This window comes from Aedes aegypti, chromosome 2 (genome assembly GCF_002204515.2).
Source record: "Aedes aegypti strain LVP_AGWG chromosome 2, AaegL5.0 Primary Assembly, whole genome shotgun sequence".
Taxonomy (NCBI): domain Eukaryota; kingdom Metazoa; phylum Arthropoda; class Insecta; order Diptera; family Culicidae; genus Aedes; species Aedes aegypti.
Window position 1 is genome coordinate 176,976,940 of NC_035108.1, and position 15,645 is coordinate 176,992,584.

The 15,645-nt window shown below is 37.9% G+C and overlaps 1 protein-coding gene across 19 annotated transcripts in view; it reads left to right on the forward strand.

Annotated features, from left to right (window-relative positions):
• Window positions 1-15,645, forward strand: part of LOC5577794 (transient receptor potential cation channel trpm) — a 384,986-nt gene that overhangs the window by 220,674 nt on the left and 148,667 nt on the right. For 6 of the 19 annotated variants that reach the window (XM_021843241.1, XM_021843242.1, XM_021843245.1 and 3 more), the window contains exon 2: window positions 7,193-7,671. The exons of the other annotated variants lie outside the window; for them this stretch is intronic. In XM_021843241.1, the coding sequence (XP_021698933.1) occupies window positions 7,369-7,671 (303 nt within the window). In that variant the 5' untranslated portion in view covers window positions 7,193-7,368. The remainder of the gene's footprint in view (window positions 1-7,192; window positions 7,672-15,645) is intronic. 19 annotated transcript variants of the gene reach the window in all.

A 15,645-nucleotide genomic window follows, 5' to 3' on the forward strand; every position in this document is an offset into this window, starting at 1 on the left:
ATGCCTTGAAAAACAAAGGTTTTTAAGCAGAAAAACTTTAATAACTTTTGAACTAAAATAGATATCATCAATATTTTTGCATGAAAATTTGCGTTTTGTTAAGTTCTTAAAGTCGTTCATAGACTGCTTTGACGAGAAATCTGAAATAAGAAAGATAGGGCTCTAAAACTATTTTGAAGATTTTCATGGTATGTATTTCTTTATTATTTTACATTTTGAGCATGAAAATGAAATTTTAGATAAAAATGGTCTTCTACAAAATTGTTTCTTATAATGTAAGCTTTCATACTGTGTCATTTGAAACTAGGGTGGTCCACAATATCACACATATCATATAATCAACTTTTTTGTTTGCAAAAATACTGGTATATGCTCTTAGGCAAAGCGGTAGAACATGAAATTTTGATCAACTTTGCCAAAAAAAGTTTTTCTGTAGCTCAAAATTTGACCAATCTAGAGCATTTTTTCCTAATCATCGCAGGGTGGTCCAACAAAAATAAGTTTTTTAACTTTAGTTTTTTTAATATTATTTTCTCGTCAGAGTCGTCTATGGACGACTTTTAGAACTTTACAAAACGCAAATTTTCATGCAAAAATATTGATGATATCTATTTTAGTTCAAAAGTTATTAAAGTTTTTCTGCTTAAAAACCTTTGTTTTTCAAGGCATTTTATTAGAGTTACAAAAATAACACATCTGTAATTTTTTGATATAATATACAATTTTATTTTGTCTTTTGAATGCCGTCAAAAGATATTTTTTATGTTTGCCCCAATCAGAGATATTTACAATCAAAGTTGGAAGGTTTTTGGAAGAAAAACAACAATAACTCCTAAACGGAAGGAGATAGCGAGGTTCTTCACTCATCAAATTACGCATTTTTTAAAGCTCTAAAAGTGTTTCATAGACTACTTTGATGAGAAACTTGAATTGAAAACTCTAGAACCAGAAAACCAGTTTTGTTCGGACCACCCTATGTCACTGTAGGAAAAAAGCTCTAAATCGGTCAATTTAAGTGACACAAAAAAACTTTTTTTGGCAAAGTTGCTTGAAATTGAATGGTCTATAACTTTGCTGAAGCATGTATAATATAATTTCTACAAATAAGAAAGTTAGTTTAATCATTTCTATGAAAATGTGGTCCACCCTAATTTTCAATAAAACCAAACAAAGGGCTTAACTAATACAAACAACTTTGTAGAAGACCGTTTTTGTCTAATGTTTCATTCTAAAGCTCAGAATGCATCTTTCCGCGTAAAACTGATTCCTGGACCATAGTGCACTGCTACCTAGGCGAGTCGTGTCGGGCTCGGCCCTACCAACTAGCTTGTAATTTATCTTGGTCGCATTCACCTCCAGTCCAACATTTGCTGCCTCGCGTTTCAGGCGAGTGTACAGGTCTGCCACCTTCTCAAATGTTCGACCGCCAATGTCCATATCATCCGCGAAGCAAACAAATTGAATGGATCTCGTAAAATATAACACCTTCTAGTGAGAGTCCATCACCTTGTCATAGTCCCAGGCGGGATCCAAAGGAACAAATGGCCAGCCTTTCCGGGTCCATCTTTATGAGTTCAGCTCCGATACCATCCTTACCAGCAGCTTCATTGTTCTTGAGCTAGTGAATGGCATCCTTAACCTCCCTTAAAATGGGGGCTTGTTGGTTTCCATCGGCCACAATACCGACGAAGGCATTTCCTCCGTTGTCCTGACCTTCATTTCCTGTGCTCTCAGTGCCATTCAGATGTTCGTCGTAGTGCTGTTTCCACCTTTCGATCACCTCACGCTCGTCCGTCGAAATGCTCCCATCCTTATCCTTGGACATCTCGGCTCGCGGCACGCAGCCGTTGCGAGATGCGTTGAGCTTCTGATAGAACTTGCGTGTTGATACAGGCAGCACTTCCTGTCACGCTCCAATGACAGCCTGAGCGAACTGTCAAGTAATCCGTCAGAAAGACTGTATGGGTAAAATGAATAGGGCATTGTGACGACCTGTATCGTCATTCTTATTGTTTGTACCACCAAACTAAGGAACCAACACGTAGTGAAGTGTAGGTCGAATTAAAACTGAATTGTTTCTTATACTAAATTAAAATTTGTACTTACAGCTAGTTAAAACTTAAATCTAAACGTTGAATTATCATTCCCGATATAATCTATAAACGTACACGAATTGTAAGTCGACATTAAAACGTATTGAATGTACCATAACCTAAAATTTGTATATGTACATGCAGATCCCGCGTGTCAGCGTTTATAATACGGTTAGAAAGTGCGTTATACCCATGCAAACCGATTTTTGTAAGTACATTACACTCAACTAATTATCCTAAAATTAACATCAAAATAAAATTACAGCTAAAGCTACACTTGAAACAAAACCCTCGGGTGTTGTTATTTGCTAAAAGAAATCAAACAGGGGTTCGCAACTCTATACCGACAAATCATCTCGGGAACATGCGGGAAACATTTCTTGAGTCCGGTATACAGCTGTTCCATCTCCTCACACTCCGTCTCCTCCAGGCGGAGTTTTTACTCCCGAAAGAGGCAGGGTTGCTGTTGCCGTTTCCGTCTATTATGCTCCACGTTCTGCCGGGTCCCTTGCTGCAGCATGACCGCCGGCGCTACATTATTTTCTTCCAGAATCTGCCTACATTCCTTGTCGAACCAATCGTTTCGTCGACTCCGTCCCACATACCCGACGTTGCTCTCAGCTGCATTGTTGATGGCTGCCTTCATTGTTCTCCAGCAGTCCTCAAGAGGGGCTTTATCCAGCTCACCCTCTTCCGGTAATGCAGCCTCGAGGTGCTTCGCGTATGCCGCTGCGACATCCGGTAGCTTGAGCCGCTCTAGGTCATACCGGGGTGGCCGTCGGTACCGTACGTTGTTAACGACGGAATGTTTTGGGCGCAGTTTAACCATCACCAGATGGAGTCGATGTTAGCGACACGATAGGTCCTGACGTCGAAAATGTCGGAGAAGTGCCATCCATCAATCAGAACGTGGTCGATTTGTGATTTTGTGATCTGTGATTTGCTGTGGTGATCTCCAGGTGTATCGGTATGGAAGGCTGTGCTGGAAGTAGGTGCTACGAATGGCCATTTTCTTGGAGGCGGTGAAATCAATTAGTCGTAAGCCGTTTTCGTTCGTCAGCCGGTGGGCGCTGAACTTTCCAATCGTCGGTTTGAACTCCTCCTTCAGGCCAACCTGAGCGTTAAGAACTCCTATGATGATTTTAACGTCGTGGATTGGACAGCTGTCGTACTCGCGTTCGAGCTGTTAAAAAGCTGTTCCCAGCTCGTGTGTGTTGCCGTAGCTCTGGTAGATGGTATGGTTACCTCTAAACGTTTGCACCATTGATCCCTTCAGCTAGTCCTTCAGCACGTCGGCGAGTATGCGTGTTCTCCCAATGAAGTTGAGAGATTGACAGTTCCACGTACCTTCCAATCGCTAATCCCTTTATGTCACTGTGGTCTTCGCCGATTGTCCCGGTTCGCATTCTCTCGTTGATTATTCGATGCTTGAGGACCATAGTGCTCAGTTTAGCTTATAGTCCTTCTCTGGCACTTGGACGATGATCAGCCGCCCCTGACATGGGGAACATATGCTGTTGTGAGCCGCTCCTAACATGAAGTGCAGACGCTCCAGGTTTGCTGAAGCAAAAGCTGTAATTTTGGACACACATTCTGGTTATGACCATGTGGCTCATGGAAGCCCCCTAAGCTAATTGTCTTGATCCACAAATGCCATAGAAAGCTTCCACAATAAATTCAATTTGTTCTTCAAACATTCAAATTTGTTCATTCAAACTGTCTGAGCAATTCGAATTGAAAATGTACTATTTTTATGACATAAAAAAACTAAATAAAGCCAAATTATTTTTGGCTCCATCCTAGGCCCTAGGGAATGTTATATTCTGGGGAATAGGGTAACGGTCGTATTTTGGACCCCCTAAGGAAGTGATTTTAGTTTTTTGTTCCAATTAATTAATTGCACAGCGTAACCAAGTCAAAGAACATGTCAAAATGTAGATAAAAACATCCTCTACGAGAAAAAAATACCCATGCGGTGATGTAGGATCCAAAAAACGTCGGAAATAATTGAATTGTGAAGCACTGTTTTTCATTATTTTGGACACATCATTACATTTTGGACCCTCAAAGTATATATTTTGGACCCCCGGCATTTTTTATCGTTTGGCGACAAAGTCCACGACACTGGTTGTAAATATGGTTGCCCATAGGCTAATCAACCGATTGCCAATGGAAAACCAAAGAAATTCTACGCTTTTAGGTCAGAAATTTGAAAAAAGTTTTTGTTTACATTTGAAAAATTTCTGACGGCTTCAATTTCTGTGTGCAACGTGTTGTAACGGTTGCACAGATGAACCGATTAAATTAAATTAATTTCAGATAAATTAAACACATTTTCTATGTACAAACGGTTAATGTAAGTGCGGAATAGTCCAATATTTCCAAATGGCATGCGAATTGAGTTGGTCTTTCGATTTAAACTGGGAAATTTGCGGGAAAATGGCCCAGGGGGTCCAAAATATATAGGGGTCCAAAATATATTGGCTACCCTAGTTTTCTGGGATAGGTAGAGGCCTTCCTTAGTCGAGTGTTTAGAGTCCGCGGCTACAAAGCAAAGCCATGCTGAAGGTGTCTGGGTTCGATTCCCGGTCGGTCAAGGATCTTTTCGTAATGGAAATTTCCTTGACTTCCCTGGGCATAGAGTATCATCGTATCTGCCACACGATATACGAATGCGAAAATGGCAACTTTGGCAAAGAAAGCTCTCAATTAATAACTGTGGAAGTGCTCATAAGAACACTAAGCTGAGAAGCAGGCTCTGTCCCTGTGAGGACGTTGATGCCAAAAAGAAGGAAGAGAACATCATTCTGGGGTTCGAAATCAATAAAAAATAGGAACTTGCAAAAATAAAGATCAGAAAAATCAAATCATGCATCACTCAATACCCGGACACTTAGGGTGGTGAATATGTTTTATTCACGTTTAATCAAACTTTTGTCACGCAACAAGTCATTTCATACAATATCTTCACTGTAATGTTGAATATAACTAAAAAAAAAGTTATGTTTTAACTCAAAATTTGTTAAATTAACGAAGCATATCTTGTCCTCAAATCCGGACACCTTGAGCCAATGTTGTCTTCTAATCCGGACACTCTTGATTCCAAATCCGGAAAACTGTATTTCAGGGTAAAAGATATACTAAAATATATACACATTGCTTTAAAATTATTTTATATATCACATTTAAATCTATTTGATGCATGTTTGTGCCATATAGTGTTCTAGAGAGTTGCGCGTTCGAAATAATAGGAAGATATTCAAAACTGAAAAGGAAATAGATGGCTCTTTTTCAAATGGTAGAAAAAACGAAATCCTGAAGCAAAGAAAGCACCACGGAAAATGAACTAAACACAAAAAGTTATCTATTCATATTACGCTTGATTTCCAATATTGGTACTGTCCGGATTTTGATTTACCACGGTACCAAAAATGATAAAATCGTAAATAGAAAAATTCCAATTATCCAAAACGTGCTTGGATCCATGTTAGACTTGAAAAATGATATAGTTATATTAATTATATTGTAATTATTTTCAAATTAATAATAATTTTATGTGTTCTATGAGTAAGGTATCAAATATATCGTAATGTCGAAACATTCAAAAAGATTCAATATTAGATTTTTTTTTTTTTTGAAATCTCACGTATTTCAAAATAAGGAACCGCTATGGATAAAATCGAATTATCCTAGATCAAAAATAAAAAATAAGGTATAGAATTACAAAAAAAAAAATGAGTTAAGACCCGATTTTTTTAAAAATTAAGTGATCACGAGCCTGTGGGCACCTTATTTCGGCGGTGATTGTATTTAATAAAATTTCAAACATGTTCTCATATGAGGAGGAATATTTTAATTCTTATCTCTTGACAGATACGCATATTTCGACTACCATCTGTTTGAAGCTCGCTTCCGGTGGCCTTTCGAGATGAAATATTTCGGAATGTAAAAAAAACTTGATGTTCGGTCAGCTCTGTAATGGTTTTATTGATTATTTATTAATATTGGGTCAATTATATATGAGCCAATCAATTGCGTTATATCAATTAAAAAACTCTATTCAAAATATTTGAAATAAAATATTTTTTTTTTCTTGCAATAATGCAATTTGTCCATTCACCGAAACATTTGTAACGAAAGGGTTTAAACATTACACTGCGGAACACGTTTTAGTCTCCAGCATCAAAATACCTCTGTTTACTTAATTAAGGGTTGCTGAATCCATTGCCGTTTACACAAATATCATAGCACGTCTAGTTTTTGAGATATTGGTGGTTGAAAGTGCAAAAAATGACTATTTTAGCCAACTTGCCTGCAAGTTTGCCATCTTGTAAGGCACTTTATTTGCCTAATTTGCCACAGAATTCAAACTTTATGTGTATATCAATACTTATCATCAAAGATTATAATACTTTTGATGCGGAAAAGTTATTTTTTGATGGTTTAGAAAAGTATTGTATTTTCCCATATAAGAGAAACGAAGAATATTGTATGAAGACTACCAGCACGTTGAAAAAATCGGTTTAATTTACATTTAGTCGTGAAATTTCAACCAAAATATATCTAAAACGAAAGTTTAAGTCCTCTTTTGCCTGCTTGGTTGATGAGATCACAAAAAAGTTTGATAAAATATACTTCAAATTTAAGGTAAACATCAATAAACCAATGTTTTATACAATTTCGGAGACCTGTAGCTAAAAACTGTGACGTGCTGGGAAATTTCTGAGAACGGCATCAGATTCAGCAACCTAAAATCTACTAGAGAGACATAATTTGATCCTTGAGAACGAAAAAATGTAATTTTTGTTGCGCTGTGTTATTATTATCTCTCTGTTAGATGCAAACGATAAGCTTCAACCCATTTTGAATTTAAATTTCATTAAATATGTGTCACTTTCCAATAATGTGATCCTCCCATGACGACACTGTGTCAGAGCAATTAAAGTCCACTGATGACAAAATCATCCAAATTGAATTTTGTTCGATTTGTTTCCAACGCCTCACAAAATAATCATTAGTACCAGAAAAAAAAAAACAATCACGAGAATTCCATAAACCGCTGCCGGTGCTCACACCAAACTCAATGCCTTTCCAAACAGCAATCTACTGTCGCTCAACTTGCCAACACCGCAGTGGACTTACTTGATTCGAGTTAGTCAAGAGATATAATGCAAATTTAATTACGTACCGTCGGATCACTCCCGAAAAGTTCCATGTGAAATTACCCTCAGAGATAGAGATAGAGACAGAGAGACAGAGAGCTGTCGTCCACTCCATGGATCCCTTTGACAGCGAGCAGCCGTTTTATCGCACCGCTACCGCCCCGGCCAGCTACTACACCGGTAGCGTCCGCAGCAGCAGCACAAACACCAATGGAGGCGGGGGCAGGGAATTCCCGATGCTGGCCCAAAAGTTACAGCGCATGGAAAATTTCGATTTTTCCGCGACGCCACCACGGGCCCCGTCGCCTCCGCCCCCTTCGCTGTACTTCGACAACAACTCATCCATTTCGTCGAGGTCGTCGATGGCCGACCCGCTGGATCTGAACGTGGCTCAACTGTTTTATCAAATCTGCAAGGTAAACAAGGAATATAAAGGTATCTGTATACGACTGACTGCGATTGAATTCATGGGCAAAGTCAGGATTTTTACCAGGAAGACATGGGAGGTGATTTTTTTTTCTCTGTGGGGACATGATACTACTGCGACCATTAAGTTGATCTATTGTGGTGTTATCCTCTTTGTTTTTGCCGTACTGTAGAAATATGTTTCTATATGAAGTAACTATCTCCACAGCTATTGGCGTGCATCCCAATCAGGTACTACGTTTCGGATAAAATGTAGTACCTGTTTTGGATGATAGAACTGAATTTCATTAGGCTCTAGCAAGCCTTTATCTAAATATCTACAACGCTTGTGGTATAGTGCAACACACTTGCACAACAAATGTTCAGTGCTTTCGCTTTCTAATTTACAGAAACGACACATATCTTCTGGCAATTTACCTATAATTTTAAGGTAACGTTTGCTGGAGCAGTGGCCTGTTAATAAGCCAGTATAAGTACTTAGATCGTGTTTATTGAGGTTTAACAACCTCTGTGTTTGATAGGCATCTGGTTCAATGAATCGTTTGGACTGACGAGAGTCCATTGCGTTCTTCCAGTTTAGTTTAATTTTTGCCTTCATCCAGCTCTTTAATTGCATTTTCAGAGCACAAGAGGCCATTCCGAAGAACGGTTGAGGCCCTATAAATTGCATGGAAGAACCTTGTTTTGCTAACTGATCAGCTTTTTCATTTCCTTCTATTCCGCAATGGCCAGGAACCCAATATAGATTAACCTTATTACGATAGGACAACTGCTGCAGTAGCTTGGAACACTCCCAAACAAGTCTTGATGTGTAAGTTCTAGACTTCAAAGCGTTCAAGGCTGCTTTGCTATCCGAACAAATACATATATTAGCATTCCGGTAGCGCCTGGGAGGTGATACATGCAGTTATTATTGAAACTTAATTGGCACGTGGATCCAAACTAAAAAATAATCCAAACTTTTTTGTTTATCGTCATGATTGCATGGATGGAGCATGTGGTGGAGTTGCTATAGGCGTATTAAACAGCACCTGTTTTCGGCATTTAAAACTTAAGTTTTTGAAACTTTGGGTGTTTCTGTTGAAACAAAGCTTGGAAAATATGCGTTTATAGCTGCCTATCTACTTTTTCAATGCATTAGGCAGCAAGTTAATTTGCCTCGCAGTAAATCAAATATTTTTGTCATTGATAATTTTAATGCCAATCATCGGCCATGAAATAATTCTCAAAGTAATTCCAACGGCAGAATTTTATTTGATGAGTGCTCTTCAGGATACATCTTAATTCAATACCCTGATAGCCCTACATGTTCTTCCTCTTCTAGAAATCCATCTACTATTGATTTGGTCTCAACCGGCTCTAGTCATCTTTGTAGCTAATTAGTTACTCATGCTGATTTTGATTCTGATCATGTCCCTGTTACATTTTAAATATCTTATGAAGCAATTCTCAATCCTATCATCTCCACTATCAATTACACAGCGTAACAAAATTGACATTTTTGCCTGTCTTAAGGATCAAATTATGTGTCTCTCGTAGTTTTTGGGTCGCTGAATCTGATGCTGTTCTCAGAAATGTTCCAGCACGTCACAATTTTTAGCTACATGTCGCCAAAGTTGTATAAAACCCTAGTTTTATTGATGTTTACATGAAATTTAAAGTATGATTTATTAAACTTTTTTGCGATATAATCTACCAAACATGCTAAATAGATCTTGAACTTTCAATTTAGATACAATTTAGTTGACATCTCACGATAAAATTTAGTTTAAATCGATTTTTTTCAACATGCTTGCAGTCTTCATATAACATTTTTCGTTTCTCATATATGGCAAAATACAATACTTTTCTGAACCACCAAAATAGAACATTTTACCATCGAAAATATTATAAACTTTATTGATAATTATTGTTTTATACATAAAATTTAAATTCTGTGACAAATTAAGCATATAAATTGCCTTACAAGCTGGCAAACTTGCATGCAAGTTGGCTAAAACAGTCAAATTTTGTATTTTCAACAGTCAATATCTCAGAAACTAGACGTGCTATGATATTTGTGTAAACGGCAATGGATTCAGCAACCCTTAATTAAGTAAACAGAGGTATTTTGATGCTGGAGACTAAAACGTGTTCCGCAGTGTTATTTTCGAGCAGGCTGGAATTTACATCAAACATATATTGACTCTAATCTTAATGTTAACATTTCTTTACAAACAAAACTTGATATTGACAATGCTCTTGAATCTTTGACAAATTCCATTGTTGCAGCCAGGAGCATTGCAATTCCAAAATGTGAAGTAAAATTTGAATCCGTGATTATAGACAATGGTCTTAAACTCTTGATCCGCCTTAAAAACATGAAGAGAAGGCAATTTCAACGCACTCGCGATAGTAGGATCTTGCAGAAAGAAGTAAAGAAAAGTTTTTCACAATTAAGAAACAAAAACTTTGAAAATAAAATTTCTCAATTCGACCCTGGCTCTAAGCCCTTTTGGAAATTATCTAAAAACCTCAGAAGCCAATTCCGGCCTTGAAAAAGGAAAACAAATTATTACTAACTAATTGCGAATAAGCTCAACAACTTGCTATGCAGTTTAAAAGCGCGCACAATTTCAATCTAGTACTTACTAGTCCAATTGAAAATCAAGTTACTCAGGACTTCGAACATATTCTCAATCAAGAGAACTTTTTGGAAATTCCTGGGAGACTGATTTGAAAGAAGTGAGAACTTTTATTAAAAATTCAAAAATATGAAAGCTCCTGGCGATGATGGAATTTTCTACAGTCTCATCAAGAAACATCCAGAAAGCTTATCATTTTTAGTTGATATATTTAACAAATGTTTGCAGTTAGCATATTTTCCTAACAAATGGAAAAATGCTAAGGTTGTTCCAATTTTAAAACCAGACAAAAATCCTGCAGAAGCTTCTAGCTATCGTCCAATCAGTTTGCTTTCCTCCATCAGTAAATTTTTTGAAAAGTTCATTTTGAACAGAATGATGGTCCACATCAACGAAAATTCATTTTTTGCCAATGAACAGTTTGGATTCCGCCATGGACATTCTACTCAATTTTTACGTGTAACAAATTTGATTCATTCCAACAAATCAGAAGGCTATTCTACTGGTCTTGCCCTTCTAGACATAGAAAAAGCATTCGACAGTGTTTGGCATGACGACTTGATCGTAAAATTTAAATTAAACTTTAATTTTCCAACATACAATGTTAGAATAGTTCAAAACTATCTGTCAAATCGTACACTTCAGGGTAATTATCAGAACTCCAGGTCTGCAAGACTTCCTGTAAGAGCTGGTGTTTCTCAAGGCAGCATTTAGGGGCCAATATTATACAATATTTTCACATCTGACTTACCTGAGTTACCTCAGGGATGTCAAAATTCTTTGTTTGCGGATGACACAGGGCTCTCCGCCAAAGGACGAAGTTTGCGTGTCATCTGTAGTCGATTGCAAAAAAGTTTGGATATATTTTCTTCATACTTGCAAAAATGGAAGATTTCTCCTAATGCTTCCAAAACTCACTTCATAATATTCCCATGTAAACCAAAAGCTCTTTATTTGAAACCTTCAAGTAGACATGTTGTCACGTTGAGAGGGGTTCCAATAAATTGGGCAAATGAAATTAAGTATCTAGGGCTCATGCTGGATAAAAAATAAACTTACAAAAATTACATTGAGGGCATTCAAACCATATACAATAAATATGTTCAATGCGTTTATCCCCTTATTAACAGAAAATCGAAATTTTGTCTTTAGAACAAGCTTTTGATATTCAAACAAATTTTCAGGCCTGCCATGTTGTATGTTGTATCAAAATGGACTAGCTATTATAATACCAGGAAGAAAGCTCTGCAGATGATTCAAAACAAAATTTTGAAAATGGTTCTGAAGCTTCCTCCCTGGTATAGTATAAATAAGTTACATAGAATATCCAATGTTGAAACATTGGAACAAATGTCGAAAAAAATATTAATAATTTGAGTCAAAAATCGTTGCAATCTTCTATTACCACGATAAGTTGCAATTAATGTTTGATTAAAGCTGTGATTAATTTCCGGCAAGGTTTTTTTCATCGGCGCCCACTGGCTACGCCTATGCCCATACTTGACGCAATGATGCGATGACAGGCATGAGCAGCTCGGTTTCGAACCGCCACAGGGACCTAATCTCTCGACGGTCGTACCGAAGCCAGGCGAGATTAAGGGAAAAGTACGAGATTTCGTGTCCCATCAGCTGAGTGCCACTGCACTGCGAAGTCGATTATGATGACTAAATTTAGTCGTCGTCGTCTTGGGTGAGTGGGCCTAATTGCAATAATTTTCCTCGACACGAGCGGAGCGCAATCCGAGTGTTAAGGCTTCGGAGACATGGGTGTTGCAGATTAGGAAAAATTTGATTAGCTGATTAGGCAAATTAGTACGTTGAAGCGCGATGATTTGCGCCTGAATGGATGTGGGTCGCTTCAAAGTGCTACAGATTTGTGCAGATATAGTATATGGTAGATATCATCCTTTTTTAAAGCTATAGAGTGCCATATCTCGTGGAAATTCTGGCAAATGATGATTCTCTATGGGATTTATGAACAAGGTTTTAATTTGTCGTATAAGAGTTAAACATATACAAGCAATTCCAGAACCATCAGCTGCCTTCCAAATTATCGTTGTTTAGTGCCCATATTGATATGGTTTAGAACAGGATTTGAATTGACCACATCCTCCGGGGTACCTGGAACCTGCTATAGCATGGTCATGACAGCTGGTGATTATTAAAATACTTCCGAAAGCATCAACTTTGAAAATCTTCAAGTTTGATGCTCATATTGATATGATTCCGGACAAGTTCCTAATTGACCACTTTTCCCAGGGCATTATAGAGTGGTCAATGCATCAAGTGGTTCTGAATACCCTCCAGGAAGCTGGGGTTGCTAAATGGGGAGTCGACAACCAGAAAGGAGCGCCCAATATAGCAGTGGTCCTCTCAAGCCCCTACCTCACGCTTCCACGGGTCTAACGATGACAAAGACTAAGGGTTGCGTGCTTAGTTGGTAGTGCAACCTGGGCACTGTTGTCCTTTCTACATCAGCTAGAATCTCAAGTCCCGTTGTGGACTATTCTGTGTAGTCCGTCTTATATCGTCGGAGCACCAGTGAACCGTAAGTCATCCTCCAACCAGAATCGCTTGATCGACCTCGGCACTTCATCGGTCAGCAGCAGTGAAGCGGGAACGAACGCGTTACGTTAACGTTTTTGGGAGATATTCCTACGTCGGGAACTTTCCGTTGGAGTAGGCTAGCTCGACCGTCGGGAACTATGTCGAGTAGCACTGATCGTGACAAACAACCAGTTTTGGGTCGTCGGGACGCCAGTGAATCGGAAGTTACCCTCCAACCGCTGGACCGATTTCGGCTTCCTACTGGTCGAACCTGGAGAGCTCAAGAACCAGTGGATTAGCAGCAGGCGTAAAAGTTGCGCAGGGCTCTGGCGCATTTAGATAAAAGGTGCACATCTATTAAACTTTACAATGCACACAAATTCAAGCGACAGAAAAATGATATTCGGACATGACCTCGAAAAATCCGGAACATCTCCGGTGTCCGATGGCCAATATGCATGTCCAAGCAAGTTCATGAAACAAGACTGAATTTGTCGTCGACTGCTTCTGGATGCATCCAATTTCGCCCATTTTTTCATAATGTTATAAGCATTTGAATTTAGGCAAAATTTAGCCTGTGTCAATCATTTTGCCTATCCGCTGTACTGCCCATAAAAGTATAACTGTCCCATATAGATTTCCGAACCAACACCGTTTTCCATTGCAAAACTCTTGTTTTAACTCATATTTTATTTTACATAAACATATAAACCCAATTAGTTTGAAAATGTTGTGAAAAAATGTTGAATGCATATGGCCTGCAGGAATGTGTTTGAAAATTAGGAACATTTGTATGAGAAGACAATTCTCAAACTTTGAGCTTTATTTTCTCAATGCCTATTTCTTCCATATAGAAAAATTATGTCTTTTAGGGTAGTGTATATAAATAAGAAAGCAATAAGAGTACTATCCTAGAAAGTAGACGAAGCAGGTCATGTCCCAGTAAGGATAATACGGCAGAAAAAGAAAAAATATTAGAAGTCCAGTCTTATCATCCCGGTTTTGAATCACGAAGCTCCATGTGCTGCACCCCTGGCCATTGACATATCTGGGTGGATTTTCTTTTGCTGTCTGAACCATGGACTGAACCACAATAAAGGATTACCCAAAACTCAGTTTCCATCACGTACGAGTAATTAAGTTTCCCCATATAAGCTCTGCACTGTTTGCCACTGTTGCGATTTAGAATAGTGAACACACTGGTGCACTTTCAAAATTTGACAAATTATACGTGCATGAGCATGACGAAACAAAATCGAAAGAGCGTTGAAGTAAGTTCATTACTGATATCATGTTCCGATGGCAAAATCCACTCATCGTATTCCGAACGTATAACGATGCACGGATGGGCATCTAATTCTTCCGAAAGAGGTGCACTTTTCGAAAAAGGACCACGTGATTATTGAGCTGAAATCGAATTCAGGTTAACTTCTGTGTTCATGAGTCCTCTCATGGCGTAGGGGTAACGCGCCCAAACTAGAGATCAGGGGGTCGTGAGTTCGATTCTCACTGAGAATACGTGTAACTTTTTCGCAAAACTTCACATCAATTTGTCCATTTAATCCAATTGCAAAATATATGTAATGTTTAGCTTTCGGTAGTTGTTAAACTTTCATTCGGCTGGTTAGCCGTAATTCACATAAGATAAATATTTGATGTCAAATTAAGTTTTCACAAAATTTAGCAGTGCTCGCTTGAATGAAAGTGTGTCGAGTTTTGATCATTCACACTCTTGTTACTGAAATTCATAAAATGTAAATATGTTCCACTGTTGATAGCATACATCTACATGTAAGCTCGTACTTGTAAAATTGCAACTCCTGGTTGAAGCACCACCAAGCTGCAAAATGGGGGAGCGTTGTATTTTGGGTGCGATTTGCAAAGACAGTTATTTATGTGCTTGGCAAACCAATGTAAAATTGTGTTTGGTTGAGGACGATTGGATGCAGGATACAAGAACCGAGCTGGCATACATCTCTGCGGATGAGTTCCGAACAAAAGTGATGACGTTGCTGTAATGTCTGGAATTTAGTGCTGCATCACTTCACTTTCGCTTCTCGTTGTAGGTTCCTTGCTATTGTGTTTGCTATGCTGACAGCACGAATGAAGAATGGAATTTGTGGTGTGGATTCAGTGTTTGTATGACTTTCTCGTTTATGTATTTGTTTATAAAGGAACACGTTTTGATGCATGACTATTCTTTAATTCAAAAGCATTATGAGATTATAAAAGATATCCGTATTTCCCTAATTAAATCCTAAATAGAATGATGATGTTAAAATCCATTTTTCTTGCTTGTTTACCATTGGGAGTAGGGTCGATGTACCAATATCCGCATAGCTAAGAACAAAAAATCATATAAAATCGAAAAACAACGCTAGCGTCATCATTTTTACATAATCTGAAAGCTTTTAATCTTGGTTTTGTGGGTAAAATATGAAAACTACGAAAACTCACATGTTTGTATTTATTATCGCGTGTGCCACTATAGGAATACATGTGCCTATGATATTTCTTATATCTGTTCCTACAGTAGCACTAACATCACGGCGTTGGCAAAATATTTATCAAAACCGTATTTTTACAAATCTTTTATATATTTCCTACAAAGTGTGGATCAAAAGCTTTCGTTTGATATAAAATAGTTCTTAATTCATCAATTATTTCGTATAATAAAAAATAGTTTAACAACTACCGAAAAGCTAAACATTACATATAATTTGCAATTGGATTATATGGACAAATTGATGTGAAGATTTGCGAAAAAGTTACACGTCTTCTCAGTGAGAATCG